At 42.2% G+C, this 24,889-nt stretch overlaps 1 protein-coding gene across 1 annotated transcript in view; it reads left to right on the top strand.

Moving 5' to 3' along the window:
• The first annotated feature begins 11,653 nt into the window (after positions 1 to 11,653).
• Positions 11,654 to 24,889, top strand: part of SNX30 (sorting nexin family member 30) — a 112,301-nt gene continuing 99,065 nt past the window's right edge. Inside the window, exon 1 of the mRNA XM_063082030.1 lies at positions 11,654 to 12,001. Coding sequence (XP_062938100.1) covers positions 11,846 to 12,001 — 156 coding nt within the window. The 5' untranslated portion in view covers positions 11,654 to 11,845. The remainder of the gene's footprint in view (positions 12,002 to 24,889) is intronic.

The following is a 24,889-nucleotide window of genomic DNA, read 5'->3' as shown; positions in this document are numbered from 1 at the left end:
TATGTGAAAAATCTTATGCTCTTATAATAATGTGATTATTTTGCCAATATAAAGGCAAGAAAAATAAATTTTATGGTATAAATTTAAAATAATTTATGAAGTATTTATATATTTATTTTATTACTCGTATCAAATATCAATAGGCCACCCAGACATGAAAAATAATAAAGTTAATTTTCTTTGATAGTTAGCCTTCTTTCAGTCATTTCAAAGCCATAACTTTACAAATATTTGTTAGGTTGATTTATAAGTTTTAAAAGTTATAAAATATAAAAATTGTAAAATATTTAAATATTTAGATATATAGAATATGAGCCTGAATCTGAACTCTTGCCCCAGGTCCCAGAAATGTTCACATGGGACTGACTGGGCAAAACTTTACACGTGTGAAGCCTGCTGCTTTCCTTATTAGCATAAGAAAATTAAAGTTGAAATACGTGGTAATCTTGAACTTAAATGTAAATGTAGGAACTGATATTCATGTCATTAGTCAGTTAAATAGTGGTCATTCAGATAATTAAGAATATGTTATGTTATATTTTATATTTTGAATATGTTCAGAATATTTAAAAATATTTTAAGATCATCAAAATGAAGACACTGAGACTATACCAGCTCTAGTTATAAATACACATTATATATACAATTAATAGCAAAAAGACACACAACTCTGAAGTGCAAAGAAATTCTAATGAGAAGTAATATTGAAATTTTTTCTAAAATTGGAAACGAATCTGTAGTGCACCTCATGTTATATGACATTAATTCAAATTTGCTTGTTAACAGGTTTCAAGATACATCTGATAAAGTGAGGTAGGGCAAGGAGTATGTCTGTAAAGTGGATGGGAGGGGTGGATAGCTGTAAGGTGGAAGTCTAGGACTGTGCTTGGAGATTGTCTTTGTTGCTGTTGAGTAGCATGTAAATATAATTCAAAGTAGAAAGTGATACATGTCATAAGAGGCTTTTTTAAAAAGTGCTATGGACTTTGGGGTATAATGGAGATTTCTCAAAGTTCTTCTAATTCTCTCACTTTAGGAGTGGAGAAAGGTAAGTACAGTCTTGGCTTTATAAAGAATATTGCTTAGCCTTGGAAAAGAAATAGGAGGCACTGTAAATATGATTAACTCAGGTGTTTCATATGTTTTAATTTTTAGATTTTTCTTTATTCAAAAATTTAAATTACAAAATAAATAAATGCTAATTGTAATGTGTGAAGGTAAACAGTAGGAAAAGCTGTAGAAAGGACACATTAATCTCGTCTGCCCCTCCACTCATTCCCTGGATTTTCAGCCCCTACCTCCAAGTTGAAAACCATAACAGTTTGGTACACATCCTTTCAAGCTTTATTTTATTCTTATATAAACATTTACACATATATGTTCATATATGTATATGAGGGGTCTCCAAAAAGTTCATGGAAAGATTGTATTATCTTTCAATTCCATTTTTTCATGAACTTTTTGTAGTACCCTTTTATATACATATAAACACACATATGTGTATGGAGGAGTTTTCTTTTTCATGAAAATGTGATCCCTCCATGCATATTACTTTACCACTTGCCTTTCAAAATTTAATGTATCATACACCTCCCAATACTTTTTTTTTTTTTTTTTGGGCGGGAGGCAGTGCTGGCCAGTACAGGGATCCGAAGCCCTGACCTTGCTGTTATCGGCACCAAGCTCTAACCAAGTGAGCTAACCAGCCAGTCTCATTATTTTTTAAAAAATTCATTTTTTTTTTTTGATGCTTAATACAGTGTGAATGTATCATAATTTGTTCAACTCCTTCCCTAGTGATGTATATGTAGGTTGTTTCCACTTTGACTCTGCAAACAATGCTGCAGTAAATGTCTTTGCACATATATCCTTAGGTACTAGTGCTTTTATTTTGATAGCACTTCATGTTTTTGCTGACACTGTTCAAGAGTAAGTGTTTCCCTGGATCCTTACTAAGCAGTGGATGTGGAGGCAGATTTCCTGTGAAGCTGATAAAGTTCACGTTTCAGGGCCCTTTGCTTGAACGTGTGAACCCCCTCCCCCAGGCCCTGGGAGAAGCCTTAGCAATGTTCTTACTGGGTTATGTATTTTTGTAAAATTTGGAAACTTAAGTTATTTTAAAGGCAACCAGTTAAAACAACTCTGCTTTTCCACTCCGAAACACTTCCCCTCCCCGCCTTGCACTTCCCCTTGGGTTGGATGGCCTTGCAGGCATTTTTGAAAGTTGAGTTGGGATACATTTATTTGAGTTGAGCAGGATGTATTTATGAGGTTCACCATTACTTCTGTGCATTGTTATTGCCAGACATCTTGGTGTAGGTATACTCCTATGAAAATACAGGGTCAGAGGTTACATCATGAAATGAATTTATCTTATGGCCCTTGGCACAAGATGTATGAGGGTACTGAAGAAGAAACAAAGTTTGAGACCTGGAGCCAGAAGCTAGGCTGTTGAAATTCTTCCCATTCAGTCTGGCTGGTTAGCTCAGTTGGTAAGAGCACAGCCTTACAACATCCGGGCCATGGATTCAGATCCCTGTACCGGCCAGCTGCCAAAAAAGAAAAAAAAAAAAGAGCGTTCTCCGCATTGTTGAAGTTACAAATTACAAGCAAATGAATCAGTTCTTGAGAACTGATAGAGAACCAGGAATATCCTTGATAATGCAGTACATACAATACTAAATTCATCATACTTTTTTTTTTTTTTCTTTCTGGTGAAATTTATCAGAAACAGAATAAGAATTCCAGGGTTTGGAGGCCAAAAATCTGTAACAGAACTATAAACAGCAAGTACGTTGGGTGGTAAACCTGCCAAGCAATCAGATTGCATCTTATCACAACATTACCAACAACAAATTTGAACTTGAAATAAACTTTTCTAAATTGTAATAAAAAAGCAAATTTTAATCAGCCAAGTTAGGAGAAAAACTTCATTATCTTTGTATTCTCTCTGTAGAAAATAATATTATAAAATAGTTGTCATATGAAGAAGCTCTTAAAGAATATGCATCCAAAGACTATAAAAAATATAAAGGTGTTAATATTTAAACAGGCAGTTAATAATTTTAAAACTTTTGTGGTATCTATCAGTTTTATAAAACTTGTAATTGTGGTGATTTATTTTCTCATTCTAAATAAATATCTGCTTTGTACCAAATTTCATATTTGAAATTTTGAATTCTTTTTCTTAAAAAAGGCTCCCCAAATTGTTTAAATCTCAAAAAGCATGAACCCTGTCTTGATTATAATTTACTAGTTTTTTAATATTTGTCAATAGGATAAGTGACAATTTATCTTTTTGCTTTTGTCAGCATTTCATTGATCTCTAGTGAGATTGAACTTTTTTTCACACATACATTGGCCATTTGTATTTCCTCTTCCTTGAAATAACTGTTCATATCCTTTTGTTCACTTTTGATTGATTTTTAAAAATTAATTTGTAGATGCTCTGTGTATTAATACCTTAATACTTTGTGGGTCATTTGTGTTCCAAATAATTTTCTCCAGATTATCATTTGTCTTTCCTTGCTAACAGCTTTATCGAGATCTAATTCATATGCCATACAATTCACCCATTTAAAGTATATGATTCAACTATATTCACAGAATTGTGAAACCATCTCCACAATAAATTTTAGAACATTTAATCACCATAAAATGAAACCTTTACTGTGTAGATGTCACTCCCAATTCCTCCATTATAATTTGTCTTTTGATATACGGTGTTTTTAATATCAAATTTCCTTAATTTTCCTATAGTCAAATATCTCTTCTTTTCTTTTAGTTTCTAGGTTTCCATTTTCCAGTGTGACTTAAGATTTCCCATCTCCCAAGGTTATATAGATATTCTAATATTTTATTTTTATATTTACATTTTTAATTCATCTGGAATGTGTTAATTTTTAATAGTTCCTTAGCCATTAATCAAGTAGACCCCACTTCTTGGCTAGATTTTGGGAAGAAACTTCTTTACCTAATGAGAGAGAAGTTTCTCTTTCAACAGACTTTGGGGGAGGTAAACCCATGAGGGTCAGGCCCAAAGCATTAGGAGCAAAGGAGAAGGAGCACCCTCAAAAGGCACAGTCCTGATCAGCCATGGGTGGTTGCTGCAGGGAATATCCTGTTTGCTTAGATAATGCTGTGAGACCTGCCTTAACCACATGACTTTCTCTTTCAAATGAAAAGTTAAAATGGGGTCCCAACAGCAGTGGTCAAAAATGAGCCAAACTGGGTCGGCCCATGGCTCACTTGGGAGAGCTGACAATACCAAGTCAGGGGTTAAGATCCCCTTACCAGTCATCTTTGGAAAAAAAAAAAATTACTATTCAGTAATTACCCTGAAAATCAAATTATGATTTCGTGGCCTATGTTCTATTTTTTCAAGGGAGCAGTGACATGGTTTAGTTTCTGGTATTCTCTTAAGTTCTCTGATCCTCAGAGGGATTGGCCATGTATCATGTACCAGCACCCTGGGGGTTCTGGGTAGCATTGGTGCTGATGGATAGGCAAAAAGTCGGCAGTGCAGACCTTAATTCTGAGACTGTACAGAAACCCAGTGGTGGAGGTGAAGCTACAACTTTGCTCTTATTTCAGCATTAAATTACTACTATCATCAAAACCTCCTAAGATACCACCCTCAGGGACTGGACATGGCTTTTCCCAGCAAGAACTTGGGTCTGCCTTGACTTGATGACAAGAAGCTGTTGAATGAGTAAAGTCAGAACACTGGCAACCTCACCAGGATGCTGACATGGAGGAGCCAAGATACACAACATACACTTGAAATTGGAAGCTCAATGAACCTCCTTCCAGCATAAGACAGGGTGGTTTAAGAAGTCTCACAGAGGACCAGGTTTGATTTTTGGGAGAAAATGAGCATTCGGACACATAAAAAACTTCTCGAAGTTTCCATATTTTGGCTAGGTTCAGAGGCTGCTATTATTACAGCAAGCAGAGGAAACCAGATGAATGAGCATGTAGTGAGTCCAGTTTCCTGAGTCTCCCATTTCCTTCGTGAGTAGTGGTGATGGTGTTCTGCCTGCCATATCCCAGGAAGCCCTAAATGTGAATAAAGGGGCAAACCAAGCCTCCTACCTGCCAATCAGAGAATCCTGAAGTTTCAACATAATTACCTTATGTAGCTGAGGGTCTGAGGGAAGCCCTGTGTAGATCTATAATCTGGACACAGCATAATTTTCTTTCCCCCAGCACCATCTTGCTACGCTGCCCACAAGTTATGCAAAGGGACCAGGCCTCATGCAGTACACAGTCTCACTACCTCTGTATAGTGAGGACCTGATTGTGGGCCTGAGTAATCATTTATCACCTGGGTTACAAAGCCCAGGAAGGGCTGAGCAAAGGAGGCCTGGCAGGAGCTACCACAGTGGTAGAACATGGTACAAAGATCCAGGAAGAGTTGGAGGAATCCAGAGGCTTTGGGAAGAATCAGGAGCTCTGCCTTAGGAAGCCAGGAACACTATTCCTCTTCTGTTCTAGAGCTTTTCCTGAATCTTTATAAAGCAGCGTTTCTCAACCTGTTTTTCGTTATCACTGCTCCTAAGAGGAAGAGTCGATTAGGTTTAAGTTCTTCCTAACAAGAAAAATTAAATACTAATGAAAAAGATTTTGTAGAGTAGGGCTGAGCTTTGGAGGGCCGCAAACCATGGTAATATCTAAGATTATTCTTTGCCTCACTACCCCAAGAGCTAATTTTCATCTCCTTGGGGGCAATATTACCCCTTTTGAGAATGTGTATTACAGAAGGGTGTTAATTCTGCTGTGAACATTGCAACCCACAGATGACCCCTCTTCTTTGACTTTCTCCTGAGTGCCTGTACTCCTGTCTTCTGAATCCGAAAAGATGAGTTCAGCTGCAAGTTACAGGAATCCTCATGAAACTACCTGAGACCATAGGGATGTTTATTTTTTACTTAAGAAGTTAGGTGCAGTGGCTCAATGATGCCATAAAAGACACAGGCTCTTGCCATTTATCCATTTGGCTATCCTCAGAGTATGAGGAATGTCTCCACTCATGGCCACAAGAAGGCTGTAGCAGCTCCAGGCCTCAGTCCACACATGACTGCATTTGAAAGGAAGGGAGAAAAGTAAGTCAGGGTGACAAGCAATGACACAGTGAAGCAGTGGTAAATGACTATTTGGTAGGCAACTAACAGTGGCAGACACCTCTCTGTCTTTTTGCTCATTTCTTGCTCCTTACCTTTTGGCTTTATCTAAACTAGCATTCCCCAAAACCATGGGTGCATAAACACGTATCCAAGTGGAAGGGAGCACTAGCTGGTTTACGTGGAGCAAGTAACTTACTATCTCTGGGACTCAGCTTCCTCATTTGTGAAGTGAGGATTGCAGACCAGATGCCCTTTTTTTTGTAACCTTTTTATTGAAGTACAACATAAAGTCTCACAAATCATAAATGTACTGCTTGATGATTTTTTACAAAGAACCAGTTCAAGATCAAGAAACAATATTATCGGTACTCCAGAAACTCCCTACACAGGTAATGCTATTTTTTTTTTTGGCAGTCGGCCAGTATAGGGACCAAACCCTGGACGCTGGTATTATCAGCATCACACACTAACCAACTGAGCTAACCAGCTAGCTCCAAAGTAAAACTATTCTGACTTTTAGCACTATATTAGTCAGTCTTCTGTTACTTATAACTGAATATCTGAAACTGGGTAATTTTTAAGAAAACAAAATTTGTTTGTTACAGTTTGGAGGCTGGGAAGTCCAAGGTCCAGCAGGCACATCTGGTGAGGGCCTTCTTCTTGGTGGGAACTCTCTAGAGTCCCGTGGTGATGAAGGCCATCACATGGAGAGAGTGGCAAGAGCACTTTTTAACAGGCTCACTTGCTCTCCTTGTAAAGCCACCAGTCCATACCCATGATAATCCATTAAACCATTAACCCATTACTCCATGAATGGGTCAATCCTTTCATGAGAGCATACTCATTATGATCAAATCACCTCTTAAAGGCCCCACCTTTTAACACTGCCACATTGGGACTCAAGCTTCCACATTAGCTTTGGAGGGGATAAACATTTAACCCATATCAAGCATTATACATTAGTTTTGCCTGTTTTGGAACTTTATATATATATATATATATATATATATATATATATATATATATATATATATATATATATATTTTTTTTTTTAGGGATCCGAACCCGGGGCCTTGGTGTTATCAGCACCGCACTCTCCCGAGTGAGCCATGGGCCGGCCCTGTTTTGGAACTTTATAGAAGTGGACTCATACAGTAGATATTCTGTATCTGGCTTTTTATATTCACCTTTATATTTTGGGGATTCATTTACCCTGTTTTTCCTTCATTCTCACTGCTATATAATATTCCATTGTGTGAATATATCACATTTACAAGGGTACATCAAAAAGTTTGTAGAAAAATAGAATTAAAAGATAATACGAATCTTTCCATGAACTTTTTGAAGACCTCTCATATATATGCATTCCACCGTTGATGGTCATGTGAGTTGTTTTGAGTTTTGGCTATTAGAAGTACAAGAGCACTGCTGTGGAGATTCTTAGATCCATCTTTTGGTGAATATATGTATGCATTTCTGTTGTGTTCTGGGAGTGGAACTGCTAGGTTATATGATGTGTGAATGTTCATCTTCTAGATGCCTTTTAAGAATCATTCCTAGTGATGAACCAAACACTATCATGGGGGCAGGCAGCCAATAAATAGGTTTTCCATCCTATCCAAAGACTCACCACTAATATGGCTCAATGCCAAGGCTTCCAGTACTTGTCAGCTCAACATCTTCTCCAGCCCACCCTCTCCAATGGGTAGCTACCCCAGCCATGCCCATGCCCCCACACACCAGAGCCTACCTGTGAAGAAAGCCAGGTAGCAGATATCCTTCTGTGATGGCAGAAAATTGCATTTCTATGGCCAGATGAGGTTCAGCTACTAGGAGCCTGTAGTGCAGGTGGAAGAAGTGTTTAGGGCTCTGGAAAATATCCACTCCACTGTGATGCACTTCACAGCCAGAGTTATGAAAGGAATCTATCAATAGATTAGTTCATCTGAGCTCTTCTCCTAAATTTAAAGCACCTAGTAGATGCTCAATAAAAATAACCATACAAGTTTAGGGGCAAAAGGACCCTGTAATAGAATTTTGTGATAGAAATCTGCCTTTTAAGTAACTTTTCAGCAAACAGGAAATTTCTCCAAAGTAAGCACTTACAAATGCTATTTACAAAAGAAGGTTTGGAATGTCAATTTATGGTTTAGAGAAATGGATGGAGCTATGGAAACAGTTTCTCAAAGTATGTAGTCTATAGATCAGCATCAGCATAAGCATTACCTAGAAGGTTAAAAGTTAAACATTAATTTTAATTAAAAATTAATTAAATTAAAAATTTTAAAATATTCCAGGCCACACCCCAGAAACAGAATCTCTTGGGTGGGGCCTGGAAATTTTCATTTTAACAAGCTTAGGTGGTTCTTAGGCAGCCAAAAGTTTGAGATTCACAGCACCAACACCATGACTGTGTTGCATTACTCACGGTCTTCATGCTTTGAGGCGCCAGGAGCTTTTCGCTATGGAGAGAGAAAATGATCCTATCATTTACCCACAAGTCCCTCTGCTGGTCCTGGGGCAAGTTCTAATTTCTTGTTGCAAAACTCTTCAGATCCTGCCTCAAGTGGACCTTGCTTCTTCCTGGGACAGCACTGGCTGAATTCAATTGTCCATACAATTTTGTCTCTGTTGGGGATCATGCCTTCTCAGTTGCCCCCCTTGTTTGAGACAGCCCTGTATGGCTTGCTACATGTCCCTCTGAATGCTGTCTGAAAACCTCCTTTGTCCTCACAAGTTGTCCACTTCAGAAGTGGTGGTGTTATTTTGAGGCGGGGTTTGGGATGCCGTATAGAATAAAGCTATGATTGTATCAAAAACCAAAAGAGGATAAGCAGCGAACACAAACATGGAGAAGGCCTAAGCACACGCTGTACCAGGGGAGAGAATGAGAGAATGCTTCGTTGAGACTGCTTTGTTTCTGAGCTCTGGGTACTCACATACAGCCCCGACAGGAGTGCTAGTGAGGTTTACAGGATTCCAGTTCAGCAAACTTGCTGAATTCTGGGGCCCAAGGCTCTGTCTCCTGAAAGGTGCCAGCCTAAGTGCCTAAGATTCCCTAGGGATGGGGAAGGCCCCCATGCCGTGTTCTTGGGTTCTGGTGGCATTGGAGACCTTCCCGTTGTCACATACATCCAGTGTCTTCCTCAGAACTCATCCCTAGAAATCCAACCTTCCGCCTATAAATTTCAACCACCACCACAGCTTTCTGCTCTGATACAGAAACTTTGCACGTTTTTTCCTCTCCACCATGTTGCTTTTGAAAGTTTTAGTAGAAGCATAGTCACATGCTCTGGGACACTTATGTTATTTCAGAAGCGATTTCCCACCACAAGGAACACTGAAATACATACAACAGGAAATGGTGAATATGAACAGGCAGACCTAGGCTAAATTTGAGTGGTGGAAACTTTCTACCAAAATATTTTCCATGGAAGTTCACTTTCTTTAGTTTTGATGACTACCCACCGGATCATTGTGGCCAGATGCCACTGACCAACCAGGAAATTGGAAAATAAATACACAAAGTGTTTCTTACTGCCTTTTAGGAACTCTGGTTCTTTTTTTTTTTTTTGGTGGGAGTAGTACTCTGACTGAAACTAAACAAATGTAGGAGTTTGGTGTGCAGTATATTTAATTATGAAAACCCTGTGATTATTTCATAAGAATAGTAGAGAAAACCTGACAGAGAGAGAAAGGAAGGGAATTAACATTTAGGTAGCACCTATTCCACACTGGCATTTTGCTAGAAACATGATCTCTAGAGAATGCCATATAATTCTCAGAACCACCTATTAAGGTCAGTATTATTACCCGCTCTCCATCCTCCCAGTTTTAGGTTAGGAAACAGGTTTGCTGAGGTGAGTTAACTTGCTTATGATCACCCACTTGCAGGTGCTAAACAGGAATTCTTGCAGTTTTCCCCGGTGTCCTAAAGAGAAAGCTGTGTGGAGTCTTAAAATAATATCTCCATTATGTTAAGGTGGCCTGGTTTTTAAAACAAATAACACCATTCAATAAGAAAAACCTGTGTTATACACCTGTAGAACACTTTCTAGTTATATTTGTGCTAATTTATATTTAATGCTAATTCAGAAGAACAGATAATAGGGTTTGCAGTAGTTATAAGCAGCTCTTGAATATAAAAGTATTAATAATTTTACCCAACTCCAAGAGGACCAGACCTTGGCATTCCTGTGAGATAGAAGCAGCATTAAAGTTGTTTTCCCTAACCAAGGCAGGCCCAAATGGGGGAGATAAAAGATAACTTGAGGACTAAGGGTCCAACCCTATGAATTACACCAGGGAAAATAAAAGGTCTTCCAAGCTCGGTGAGCCTCTGATTGACATTTTGGGTTGGCTTCAACTCACTGCATTCTCCTCCTCCACTCGTTTCTAGAGAAAACAGTGTGGTAGAGACCTTAGTGAATCCCAACTTCAAGATTTGTCACCACCTTTCAGCAGGTAAAATTGGACAAACCTAAGGAGTCTGGGAATGGATAGGGAAAAATGTGCTCCCTCACAAGGAGCTACCCTACCTATTACTTTGCTGGTGGTATTGATGACTCTCTAATGACTTGGCCTTAGAAACAGAAGTGTCAGAGACAGGTAGGGTGGAAAAAGGAGGTGAAGTGGAAAAAGGAGGTGAACTTACAAACCAAAGAGCTGGAAGTAACTCCTCGACTACCTGCACCACTCCAGAAAATAAAGCTGAGAATCCCGCTCAGCCAAAGGCCTGGAACGGAAGCCCAAACGCGTGAACAACCCGAACCTCACGGTTCTTTCAAAAGGCTCTTTTGGTCAAGGTGTGTGTTTGAAGACATAACTCGTCTGTAGCGCCCTCTCACTGATGCTCTCTCTTGTGAGGTTTAACCTTACACAGACCCGGCAAGATGGCCTGGGGATCTCAGTGGGAACTTCAGAAACCTCACACCGCCTCCTTGAGTTCCCTTCGAGGTTCCTCACCCGACGTCCTCTAGCTCCTCTGAGCCTCATAATCCTTTAAGCTCTGCTTCTGAGCTGCGTCGTAATTCCTTCTATTTTGTGTTATTTCTTCGCGTGCCTCAGGGGCCAGGAAACCCCGACTCACTTGCGGGTCCCCAAAGCCCCCAGCCCCAAGGGTGGCTGCCCGTGGGCGCATCAGTAAATGCGCGTGGAATGGAACAAGATCCCCCAACGTCTTTTTCCACTTCGGATTTCCGTTAAACATTTGCTCCGGGGGCCGGGCCCCCTGAGACGAGGCTGGACACTCGGAGGACAGCCGCCCAGGGCTGAGGGCGCACTTCCTGCCGGGCTGCGGGCGGGCGGAGATGCCCGCTCCCCCCCTGCCCCTCTGCCGGCCTCCCTTACCCCCCCGCCTCCCTTCCCCCTGCCCCTCCCCCTCCCCTCGCTGCTCCCGCCCCCTCCCTGGCGGCCGTGGCGCCGCGGGGGCGGGGCCGCGAGCGGGTGGGCGGCGTGGCGGGGCGGGCTGGGCGCCGGGCCGAGGTGCCAGCGAACCCGCGGCTGGTTCGGGCTCGGGCGCGCGCGGCGCGGAGCGGCCCGGCCCATCCCAGCCCAGCTTCAGCTCAAGCAGAGACGAGCCGGCTGGTGGCGGCAGCTCCCAGCCCTTGCCGGTGCAGGGCCTCAGACCGAGCGGGGCCTTGGCCCGGGACGCTCCGGGAGCCCGCCGCGGCTGGCAGCAGGAGGAAGCGGCGGCGTCGCGTCCCGAGCGGTGCGCGCCATGGCGGGCGGGCCCCCCAAGGCCCTGCCGTCCACGGGGCCCCACTCCCTGCGCGACATGCCGCACCCGTTGGCCGGCTCCAGCAGCGAGGAGGCCGTGGGAGGCGACAGCACGCCCAGCCCGGACCTGCTGATGGCCCGAAGCTTCGGTGACAAGGTGGGGCGCATGGGGCTGGAGACTGGGAGGCTTATTTCACTCCCGGAGGGGATGATGGATCGGAAGCCACCCTAGGCACGGGGCCGCGCCCACCCTGGTGCCTTCGGGGGGTACGGGCGTGACCTCGTCCCCAGAGCCCTCAGAAAAAGCGTCGTCTCTTCGCCGCCCCCGCGGGGTCGCAGCCGCAGGGGAGCAGCCGGAGGGGACGGGCTTCCCTGGCTGTGACTGGTCGCGAGCGTCGGTGACAGCTGGTGGGGAGGGGTCCCGCCTGCGTGTTGGGGCCAGAGGCTTGTGTACAATGCTCAGTGCCTGTGTCTCGGGATGGGATCTCAGGTTCCTCCAGGTGCATCCCTGAAGGCCGAGCTGCTGAATAACTTGTAGCTCCTCCAGTTTCCTGAGACTGCAAAGAAGCAAGTTAATGGCTTTCCGTGGTAGGACCGGGCAGCCTTGGTCTTAATGAGAGAGTCGTTGTCTTAACCCCAGTTAGTCATGTGGGGGGCGATCTTTGTTTAGATTTGCTGTTTGCCCCGAGGAGTCACCTGACTCAGACCCCAGCCAGCGGCGAGAGTAGAGTCTCGCTGTGGTTTTCTCTCTGGGGCTCCATTCACCTCCGACAGCCTACCGCACTGTTTAGGTTTGGCACAGCCTGGTTTTGCGGTTGATGGAAAGAAAGCTCGCCCTTTGACCTTCTTTGTGCAGAGGGAGGTTCTTGATTTTCTTAGAGCAGCACAACCCTCCTGCTGCTTTGAGAGACAGCTGAGTCTGGTGAGGGTGAGGGGCGGCATCCCCGCGCCCCCCCATTACGATTTCAGCTGTGACCGGTCTTGAGCAGTGATTGTGTCAGCGCTCCTGTTGCCACTTAGTCACTAGTTGCAGAAATTAGAATTATTCTCAGCAATTGTGATCAGCATTTTCACCTTATAAAATTCTAAATGAATTCCTCCTTGTCCCAATAGTAATGGAATCAGGGGCCCTAACTTTCTTCCCGCCCTTATTTAGGAGGGCATGTGGTACAGTAAAAATGAATATGAGAAAGTCTAATTTGCTGGCCTTATGGTCAGAAGGGCACTGAGTGCTCAAAATACCTAGGCAGATCCCCCTACGGGCCAGCCGCAATAAAATAAAATAAAATAGCTAGGGAGTGGGACTTGATGTACTTTTCAGAGAGGCTTTGTGAAAGTGGGGGTGGGGGTAAAGCATTAGGGAAAGAAAACTTAAAAAGCGAATGAAACCAATGGATCGAGCAGCTCAAGATGTGTGTGTGTGTGTGGCTCTTTGTGATTATTTTATAGAAGATTATAGAGTGTATGAAGGCTTATGTCACTTGGAAATACCTTGCTAGTGTTTGACATTCAAAAAGTCACTCAGTGAATGACTGAATAAAATGTTGCTTTTTTATGGACAGAGAAATTGGTCTTGAATGTAGGATAGAAACTGAGGTTAAACCTTCTGAGTTCCTTCTCAGTTCTGTGTAGGATAGTGAATTAATTATCTGTTGCTGTGTTACAAATCAACCAAGAATTTAGCACTTGAAAATAGTGTCTGTGAGTCAAAAATCTGGGAGCAGCTTACCTTGGTTCTGACTCATGAGGTTGCAGTCAGGCTGTTGGCTTGGGTTGCAGTCATCTGAAGGCTGGATTGGGGGAGGATCCACTTCCAAACTCACTCACGTGGCTGTTGGCAGGCCTTAGTTACTCTCCATCAAGCTGTTCGACATGGCAACTGGTTGATCCCAGAGCAAAAGAGCCCAAGACTCCAGCTAGTCTTGTATAACCTAATCTCAGAAGTGACATGCCTCGGCCGTATTCTACTGGTCACACAGACTGACACTGGTACAATGTGGGAAGACGGTATGAGTACCAGGGTGTGAATAATAGGGAGGTGGGCATCACTGGGACCATCTTGGAGGCTGGCTACCACAGATAGCTATTTAAAATTTTTGCTTAATGATCTGCTCTTGGACGATACCTCACTCAGAAGTATGGGCATTTTACTAATAACTACTTGGAGGACAAATGCCCTTACTACCAAGATCTGGTTAGTGGGCAGGAAGTCACACCCAAGTCTAATTACTGATGGCTTCCTTTACAGGGTCAGTTTTGTGAGAGAGACAGTCTTGAAGCCATAATTATTAATTATTGAATGAATGTTTAATAAGTCTCCTAACAGCTATGGGGAGCATGTAAATGGCACTATTCTCAAGGGCCTGATTTATACTAAGCCACTTTTCCTTAGAGGCTAAGCACTGCAGTTTCTTTCTGACTGGGAGTAACATTTTCCTTGAATCTTGGCATGCACATATGTTCTCCTAACTCTGGAGGAATTTCTGGAGAAACTAGCAAGCCACAGAGGTGAGTCAGAACCAGTGGAAGGAAGCCTTCCCTTTGCCTGACTTTCTCTTGACTAGGCAGCATGGGGGTTGCTGGAAATCAGGTAAGAAAGTTGAGTGCTAAGGTCTGTCTTTGAAAAGAAGCCACTTATCTTGCCTTGTTGGACATTGGGGTTATGTCCTGGATGACTGGGTCTCACGGCAAGGGGAATGAAGGTTTGATGAGCCACTTATAGTGTAGGGTTATTATGCAGAGGGAAATTGTTTTCTGTGGGCCCAGCATGGTGCCACCAATAGGATAGCCTTGCGTCTAGGTTCACCCAACACCTCTAAGTGGCCTCTGTGGTGATCAGGTAGAAAAGACCAAATGTGATGCATGCTTTATCCACCAACTCCTCTAGTCACTCAAATCATAGTGGGATGGGAGAAATCCTTTTGTCTATCAGTGGTTGCTGGGACTAATTCTTTTGATACCAGCTAAACACACCAGGCCTTATATCACTATATCTTTCGTCTTATCTCCACCTAAAATGTAAATAAATCATTTGGCCTATCGCTCCTCTTTTTAATTTTCATCTGCAAATTGCTCCGGACTACTTGTCCTTGATTCAGCCTCCAACTTCTGTGTGCCTCCCGAACTTAATACCTAACCATTTTCAAGCCCAATTCTGTGGTTAACACTTCTTCCCATATCCTTAACCTCTTCACTGAATTCTTCATCTACTTTTTGCCCCCTTAGGTAACTTAGACTTCCCCTGAAGTCTCCAAAATGGAGGTGTCTTTTCCTCCTATGCTCCATTTATATCAGGGGCTTTGGAGGTGGGGGTCAGTGTCCTCTCTCTCCAGTCTCCCTTGCCTTTTACAAGCCAAGCTCTGCTCTTTGAGGCTGGTGTCATTCTTTTTGTTCCTTCAGCAAATACTCATCTTTGATGGCCTACTATGAGCCAAGCACTGTTCTAGGAACTCAAGATGAGTAAACCACCCAAGACCCCTGCCCTCATTGGGTATATTTTAGTGAGTACATACTATATTATGTGATAAAGGCTATGGAAGGAAGAAAAAGTAGAGCGGGGGGTCAGTGGGGGAGGTTCAGGACCACTGGCCTTGGGGAAGTGGATTCAGGTAGGTCTTGTTGGGAACATGAGATTTGAGCAGACTTGAAGGAGGTGAGGGAGTTAGCTGGTGGATGTCTGCACAAGAGTGTCCAGCTGGAGGGAACAGCTGAAGCAGAGGCCCGAAGGCACGTGCCGTGTGTCAGGGAAGAGCCTGGAGGCCAGAGTGGCTGGGGCAGAGTGAGCAAAGGCGAATCATAGGCTGAGGGCAGAGAAGGGAGGTGTCAGATTGTGTTGGGCATGGCAGGCCACATCGACGACTTCAGCCTTTACTTTGAGTGCCATGGGGATTTTACAGGGTCTTGAGCAGGAGCAGTGAATGATTTGATTTATGTGTTGAAAAGGACATACAGGTTGTTGAACTGAGAATACCCTGTTTGACTATTCCACTGAATTAGTTAGGATTCCTTACAGATAAAAGGACATAAACTGAACACAAATTGGCCAGAGGAAAAAGAAGAAAATCTGTTGGCTCACGTTGTTGAGAAGGCCCAGGTATTTTGGCTTCAGAAATGGCTGGAACAAGGAATTCAAATGATGTTGGGAATCTTTCCATTTCCATCTCTTGGCTCTGCTCTCTTCTGTGCTGACTTTATTCTCAAGCTAATGAAGGGATATGTTCTATTAACAAGGTTTACAGCTCCAGCAGAAAGAGAGCACCTCTTTCCTCATAATTCCAGGGAAAGCCCTGGCCTGGTATCTCATTGGCCTAAATTGGGTCAGGCGCCTAAACCAGTCTTTGTGACTCCGATTGCCCAGACCTGGATCAGGTGTTTACCTCTGGAATGAGGAGGGATTCTTAAAATAAAAATTGTGAAATATATACATGAGATATATAAAAATGTGTATGTATAGTTTAAAGACTAAAATGTATCTGTCCAGACATTTGTTCCACTTATGTTCCTACCCCAAGATTCAGACATAGAATATTACTAGTATTTTGGAAGCCTCCTCTGTGCCTGGGAAGGAAGGAGGTGGTTTCCAAACCAAAATTAAGATGCTGTGACCAGGAGGAATGAATGTTGGACAAGCAGAAGTAACAAATGTCCACTACACACCTTCCACTTCCTTTTTCTTCCCTGCCATTTTCTAAATTCACTGCTTGTCACTCTTCTTCATTAAAATACTGAGACCCCAATTTACTGTCTTCTCAAATCGTGTCCTCATGTCAGGAGACCTAACCATCCACATGGCTGATCTGACCAAGTCTCCAAAACTATCAGTTTCTTTTTTTTTTGTTTTAGTTTTTTTATTTTTAATATTTTTGGCAGCTGGTCAGTATGGGGATCTGAACCCGTGACCTTGGTGTTACAAGGCTGTGCTCTATCTAACCAGCTGAGCTAACCGCCAGCCTTTGTTGTTTTTTGGCAGCTGGCCGGTACAGGGATCTCCCAGTTTCTTGACCTTAATCACCAGTCACCTTTTTTACATTTCATCCGTCCTCTCCCACGGCCACACCCTTGCATTGTAATGCCTGGAACTACTCCAGCTCTGAAATAATGCCATTAGATATCATCTTTAAAAAAACATATATTGTGTATATTTAAGGCATACAACATAATGTTACAGAATACATATAGATAGTAAAAAGTTTACTGTAGTGAAGCGAATGAACATATCCATCATCTCACATAGTTACCTGATCTTTTTTGTTTCTGTGGCAAGAGCAGCTAAAATATACTCATTTAGCACGAATCCCAAATACAGTACAACTGTATTACCTACAGTCCTCATGTTTTACTTTAGATCTCTAGACTTGTTCATCCATGTGTCTGCTACTTTCTATCCTCTGACCTACATTTCCCTGTTTCCTTCCCACTTCCCTGCCCCTGGTAACCACTGTTTTGTTCTCTATCTTTGTATTTTTGATTTCTTTTTTTCAGATTCCAGATATAAGTGACATCATGCAATATTTTTCTTTCTGTTTCTGGCTTATTTCACTTAGCATAATGTCCTCCAGGCTCATGCACTTTGCGGCAAATGGCAAGATGTCATTCTTTTTTTTCAGGATGAATAAGTTTCTTTATCCATTCATCTGTCTGTCGACACCTAGGTTGTTTCCATATCATGGCTATTGTGAATAGAGCTGCAGTGAACATGGGAGTGCAGATATCTTTATGAAGTGATTTTATTTCCTTTGGGTATATGCCTAGAAGAGGAATTGCTAGGTCATATGGTAGTTCTATTTTTAATTTCTTTAGAAACCTCCATATTGTTTTCCATAATCGGCTGTGCCAATCTACATTCCCACCAAGTGTGCAAGAGTTCCCTTTTCTCCACAGATATAATCTTCTCTTGTGTGTCTTTCTAGTCTCTGAGTCAGTAATAACTGTTCTCTGACCTCTTGTTTTCCCCTATCTCCTTTAGATTCCATGGCCCATCTTATCAATTGCTCCTGTCACTATCTTTTACTCAGTTCCCCTGCTCTCTTTTTATACCCAGCCTGGATCATTCCATTCGTTCATATCTTTCGCCTATACCCAAAGTGTGGAGGCACCGTGAGCACTGCTGCCCGTATAAATTCACAGGTTATACCTGCAGCTGGAGCCTCGGTGGTGCTGGGCACTCCTTTCTTTCCACACTTGGCCTCCATTCTGCACAGTGGCTGATTTGAAGCTTTTCTCTGCTCCTTACTCCCTCCGCCTCCCTACTCCACCTTCTCGTTCTGCCGATGGCCTCACCTTCCACCTTAGAGAATATAGAAGCCAACAGAAAAGAATTTCCTTTGACCAGATTACAGAATGATCTGAATCCATAGCCATCTTTTCTTTCTTGCCCCCTGTTCCCAGTAGTATAGATTGTAAGGCTGATCCTGGGTAGAGCCCACCCCCTCTAGCCTCTCGAAGACCCTACTCTGATCGTCCTGTCTTACAATTGTGTCTTTAGACTCCTTCTCAACTGGTTCATTCTCGTCAATATTTTAACCCGCTCAAGTTGCTGTCATTCTTAGAGCAAAAGTAAGGAAAACTCTGCCGTGATGCTCTCTTCTCCTTCACCTCATGCCCTGTTTTGTGACTCCTCTTCACAAACTTTTTGAAAGGAAAGGTTTGCAGCTCTTGTCTCTAGTCTCGGACCTCTGGCTTATCCCTCAACCTCCTGCTGGCTGGTTTCTGACATTGCTATTCAAGGTCTCCTGTGACTTCCTTATTGCTAAATCCAGTAGATGCTCCACAGTCCTTAGCTTACATGCCCTCATGGTAGGTAGCACTTGATCCTGTTGAGTACCCTCCTGCTTGAATTGCTTCCCCGTGGCTTCCTGTTTTAGAGTGTGCACTCTGGAGCTGGCTTATCTGCATTTGAACCTCAGCTCCACCACTTACAGTCTTGGTAACAGCAAATTATTCAACTTCTCTGAGCCTCAGTTTCCTCATCTGTGAAAAGAAGATAACAGAAGTACCCACATTACAGGGTTGATATGAAGATCCAGTGAGTTCCTATGTAGAGTAGTGCCTGATACGTGGTGAGCCTTTATTAAATGTGAAGTGATTATTATTCCTTGATATTGTACTCTCCACATTTTCTTTCTATGTTTTTGCCTATTCTTTGTCAATTTCTGTATCAGCTGTGGCCTAAACAAGGAATAAAAACCACCAAAGGTATTTCAAAAGAGACTGTAACACAGGGAGTTAGTTATAAAGGTGATGGAAAATGAGAAGCCAAGCAGGGGATGGTAAGGTAACCCAGGAAGCTGCTGTCACACTCAGGGCTGCAGGGTCATTGGAGGAGGTTGTGTTAGAACCCAGGAGCTTCTGTGGGAACTAGAACTGTGGCAGGGCTGCTCAGCAAGAGCTGGGACCTCAGAGGAAGGGTGCCCTGGAGAGGAAGCAGCTGCACTGGGGACACTGTCTGAAGCAGAGAGGAGGGGTAGGGCTGGGGGGAGAAATATCCTTGCTTCTCTCCTCATCTTGCCTTCTGGTGTTTCATCAGTGTCTTTCACTGGCCAAAATATTGTCCTTGGTGGACATGGGACCCTAGAAGAGCCAATCAATTTTCCTGACATTTCCTAGATGGATGCTGGGGGAAAGAATCTGTATTGGATTGTGAGTGGTTGTTTCTTGCAGTGTGGAGAGTGCCTGCTTAAGAATGAAGCCAGAGAGGGAAGTAGAGCTAGGAGAAGAGGAGGGGAAAGGTCATTTGAAGTCTGGATCCAACGGTGCCAGCTGTGCCTGAAGCTAGCACAACTTCCTGGTTACACAAGGTAATAAATTCCCTTTTGTTAATGCTCTTTAATTTGGTTTGTTACTGGAAATTTAAAAAAAAAAAAAAATTGACCATTACATTGACCTTAAAATATGAAGTGAAAATTGAGTTTTACTTTGGTAGTACCAAGAAGGAAGTGTTTGATTCCTGTTGGTCAGCCCCACTATTGGGATATATGTCTGCATATCAGCTAAGGTGGCAGAGGTTGGGTTTTCACCAGGTCCTTGAAGTTTGAGGAGATATTCAGGTGGTGGGTGGGGAAGACACCATGACCAAGGGAGCAGCTTGAGCAAAGCCGCCAAGATAGGAAAGACCCGTGCCTGCTAGAGGAGGGTTAAGTTGGGTCATGCTTTGGGAGTGGGTTTTGGGAGTCTAGAGGTGGGGATTAGTGAGAGACGAGGTGGGTAGACAGGTCAGGAGGAGACTGAATACTGCTTTGAATGCTGTGATGTGGAGGTTAGCTTTTATTCTTTGGGCAGTAGCCAGCCTTAGAGGGTTTTTGAGCAGGGGAATGGGATCGGTGCTTGGGATGGGGAGAGACTGTGAGGGAAAGAGGTAAGGTGGAAAGGTTAGCCTGGTTTAGGTTGGAGTTGTTGCCTACGAGAAGAAAGATTAGAAAATGTAAAGATGACTAGTTTTGGTGTGGTAGGGAGGACTGGTTTTCTGGTCCAGGAAACTGGTGCCGAATGGTGCCCTAATCGAGAGGGGGACACAGATTAGGAAACAAAAGTTCAAGTGCAGTGTAAAGATGAACTGGGATGCAGTTTTAGGTCAGGAGTTCAGGACAAAGACTGGCTGAAGTCTGCTGTTGAAAGCCTGTGCAAACTTCATGGCTCAAAGGAATGATGCCTCTGGGAAACTCTAATGCCAGCAGAACCAAATAGAAAGGAAAGTGGAAGATGCAGAGGTTGAGGTCAGAATTTAGGCAACGTGAATACTGACAATCAAATGGAAGTCAGGATGTCATGGCAGTTTGAGAATTGAGTGTCAGTGGAGGTTACAGGGAAGAAGGCAGGTGTTCCGTGGGAAACAAAAGCTTCTCAAAGTAAACTAAGTACGTAACCAACCTCTTGGCCAAAGAGCATTTATTCATGCATGTTTTCTAGATAGTAGGGTGCTCATATGTTGTCTCACATCTGCCTTGCCCCACAGATTTCTTTATTTTTGGCTTCCAGATCAGGGATCAGGAATTATTGTCATTTGTGTGAATTTTTGCGTGTGCGTAGTGGGTGAGGAGGGAAATTTGTAAAAGGTGTTTCAGGGCTCCTGTTTGAGAAAAGGCACAGAGTCAAGAAGAGCACCCAGTATGTTTGGGTAGTGGAGTTTGGGCACTTTTCAAAACCCCTGTCTCTTGAGCATCTGCTACACACCTGGCTCTGTGCTAGATGCTGGAGATGTAGAAAAAGATGGGGGTGGGGGGAAGGTCTTTCCCTTGAGAGGTTCTTGGTCCAGTGAAGAAGAGAAACACATCAACAGATGGCTGCAATAGAATGTGAAAAATGCTGACTGTGTTTACTAGCTCTGTGGCCTTGGGCAAGTTTCTTAGCCATGTTTCTTAGCCTCCTTTTCCCCCTGTCCAAATTTTAGATTATTTTACAGGGGTGTTCTGAAGCTTTAGTGAATGTTTAGATTAGTGCCTGGGACATAGTACATACTATGACAACGCTAGGTGTTTTTATTGCTTTAGAAGCAGACCTTGAGAAAGGAGTTAACTTCCAGTGGTTAAAGGAGCAGAGATATGAGACAAGGAAGGAAAGGGGAGAAGGCTGTTGCAGCAGAAGGTTGGGGGAGGTTTCAGTAGGGCTGACTCACTGGGTTCAGGGAGTGTACTGGTCAGGAGTTTTGTTTGCAAATGATAGATATCCAGCTGGCATTAACTTAAGCAAAAAGACGAACCTATTGACAGGCTCACTTTAAGACAGGAGTGAACTGGCACAAGAGGTCTAAATGCTACTGTGGGTCAGTTTCCTTCTCTCAAACCAGCTTCATCCATGTGGGAGAAATGTGGCAACTGGCAGCTCGCATCCCTCACATTTCACAGCTCTACCTCCAGAAAGGGAGTGGATTTATTTTCCCAGGGAAAGATGTCAGGGAGACCTGACTTGGGTCACATGCCCGTCCTTAGGCGAATCAGCCAGGCCGTGAGAGTAAAGTACTGTGATAGGCCCAGTTTGGCCCAGGAGCTTAACCTGGGCCAATAAACTATGACTGGGGAGGAGTCCGAAAGAGTAGGGCAGTCCTTATTCCAGCTGCATGGTCTCAGAAGCAGCCACAAAGTATGCTGGACAAACAGTAAAAGATCACTACAGGGTGGAGATTGTGGTCACTGGCTTTAGTGATTGGCTGAATGATGGCAGGAATAAAACAGGACTTTGAAGAGAAGCAGGTCGAAAATTAAACTATAGGTTTTCTAAAGCATATGTGCTTTTTTTTTTTTGGCAGCTGGCTGGTATGAGGATCTGAACCCTAGACCGTGGTGTTATCAATACAGTGCTCTAAGCAACTGAGCTAACTGGCCAGCCCATATATGCTTTTTAAAAAAAAATTGAAATATGATTTACATACCATAAAATTCACCTTTTAAAAGCACATAGTTAAAAAAAAAAAAAAGCATGCAATTTAGTAGTTTTTGATATATTCATGAGATTGTACAACCATTACCACTATCTAATTCCAGAATGTTTTCATCACCTGAAAAAGACATCCTGTATCCAGTAGCAGACACTGTCCATTTCCCCTACTCCCAACCCCTGCCAACCACAAGTCTGCTTTGTCTCTTCTGGATATTTTATTTAAATGGAATAAAAAAATATATAGCCTTTTGTGTCTGGTTTCTTTCACTTGATGTAATGTTTTAAAGATTTATCCATGTTGTAGTATGTATCAGTACTTCATTCTTCTCCCTCCCCCCCGCCAGCTTTATTGAAGTATGATTGACAAATAAAAGCTGTTTAAGGTCTACAATGTGATGTTTTGATATACTTACATATTGTGACATGATTACCACAATCAAGCTAATTCACATATACATCATGTCACATAGTTCCTTTTTTTGTCTCGCCGGGCGAGAACACTTGAGATCTGTGAGGGTACTTCAAAAAGTTTGTGGAAAAATGGAATTAAGAGATAATAGGGATCTTTCTATAAACTTTTTGAAGACCCTTCACACTCTATTAGCAAATTTCAAGTATAAAATACATTATTATTAATTATAGTCACCATGGTATACATTAGGTCTCCAAACTTATTCATCTTATAATGGAAATTTCGTACCCTTTTACCAATATCTCCCCTTTTCCCCCATCCCCAGCATTACTTCATTCCTTTTTATGGATGAGTAATATTCCATTTTAAGGACATACCACATTTTGTTTATTCATTCATAAGTTGATGGACATTGGGTTGTTTCCGAGGCATATGTACTGTTTTTGGGGGAAAGACATTGAATATAATTTATTTAATTTTCTACAGTAATTTTGACATTTGAGGTTAATGGTAATTTTAGATATGAATGTACGACAAGATGGTTTTAAGTACCCCCACTTTTTTTTTTTTTTTTTTTTACCATTTTAACCGTTTTTAAAATGTACAGTTCAGTAGTGTTAAATATATTAACATTGTGCAACAGATCTCCAGAATTCTTTCATCTTGCAGAACTGAAACTCTATGCCCATTAAATGACAACTCCCTATTTCCCTCTCCCTGCAACCTCTGGTAACTACCATTCTGTTTTCTGTTTTTATGAATTTGACTACTTTAGATACCTCAAGTAAGTGGAATCATACAATATTTGTCTTTTTGTGACTGGCTTATTTCACTTACCATAATGTTCTCAAAGCTCATCCATGTTGTAGTATGTGACAGGATTTCCTTCTTTTTTAAATGCTGAATAATATTCCATTGCGTGTATTTACCACATTTTCTTTATCCATTCATCTGATAGACATTTGCTTTTGCTTCTGGGCTATTGTGAAAAAATGCTGCAATGAATATGAGTTTGCAAATATCTCCTTGAGACCCTGTTTCAATTCTTTTGTATATATACCTAAAATGTGTGAGGTTTGGATATATACCTTAAATATGTGAGGTTATATCTCATGTGGTTTTGATTTGCATTTCAATGATGATGTTCGGTATCTTTTCATATGCTTGTTGGCCATCTGTATATCTTCTTTGGAGAAATGTCTATTCAAGTCCTTTGCCCATTTTTAAATCAGGTTATTTGATTTTTTTCTTTTGTTCTTGAGTTACAGGAATTGTTTATATGTTCTGGATTTTAACCCCTTGACAGATATATGGTTTGCAAATATTTTCTCCCATTCCACAGGTTGCTTTTTTACTCTGTTGATTGCATCCTTTGCACAAAAGTTTTTAGATTTATTTATTTTTGCTTTTGTTGCCTGTGCTTTCGGTGTCATATCCAATAAATCACTACCAAGTTCAATGTGATAAAGCTTTTCTCCTCTGTTTTCTGCTAGGAGTTTTATAGTTTTGGGTCTGATGTTAGGTCATTAATCTGTTCTGACATAGTTTTTGTGTATGACATAAGATGACAGTGTGGCTTCATTCTTTTGCATGTGGATATCCCAACACCATTTGTTGAAAAGTCCTTTCCCAAATGAAGCCATTGATTTCTTACCCAAATTGATGCACCATATTATGTTAATACTTGAAGTGGCAGGGTGAATTCGTTCTACCAGTGTTTGAGTGCTGTATTAGTCTGTTTTTGTTGCTTATAACAAAATACATGGAACTGGGTAATTTATAAAGAAAATGAAATTTAGTGCTTACAGGTTCTGAGGCTGGGAAGTCCAAAGCTCATCTGGTGGTGGTGACAGTGACCCAGGGGTCTCACATTGCAAAAAGATGGAAGTAGAGAGAGAGAAAGACTCTCCTCTTCTTTTAAAGCCCTCAGAACCACGCCCCTGACCACCATTTTTAATCCATTTACTACTGCACAGTCCTACAATCCAATCACCTCTTCAAGGCTCCACCTTTCAGTTACCACATAATAGGATTTCCCACTCTATTAACAGTCACAGTAGGGATTAAGCTTTTAATATATGAAACTTGGGGACACAATTCAAGCTTCAATGAGTTTTGGGGGGACATAATGCAATCCACTACAAGTGCCTTAAAGAGAAGACACTCAAACACTGTGTAAAGAATTATGTTCCTTGGGAGTTAAGATATCTAAATTCTGGAAATGACATTAGCCTGGCACAGGTTAGGTCTCTGACATCCTGA

Source organism: Cynocephalus volans, chromosome 17 (assembly GCF_027409185.1).
Source record: "Cynocephalus volans isolate mCynVol1 chromosome 17, mCynVol1.pri, whole genome shotgun sequence".
NCBI classification, from domain to species: domain Eukaryota; kingdom Metazoa; phylum Chordata; class Mammalia; order Dermoptera; family Cynocephalidae; genus Cynocephalus; species Cynocephalus volans.
Note: the sequence above shows the minus strand (reverse complement) of the source record. Positions and strands in the feature narration are given on the sequence as shown.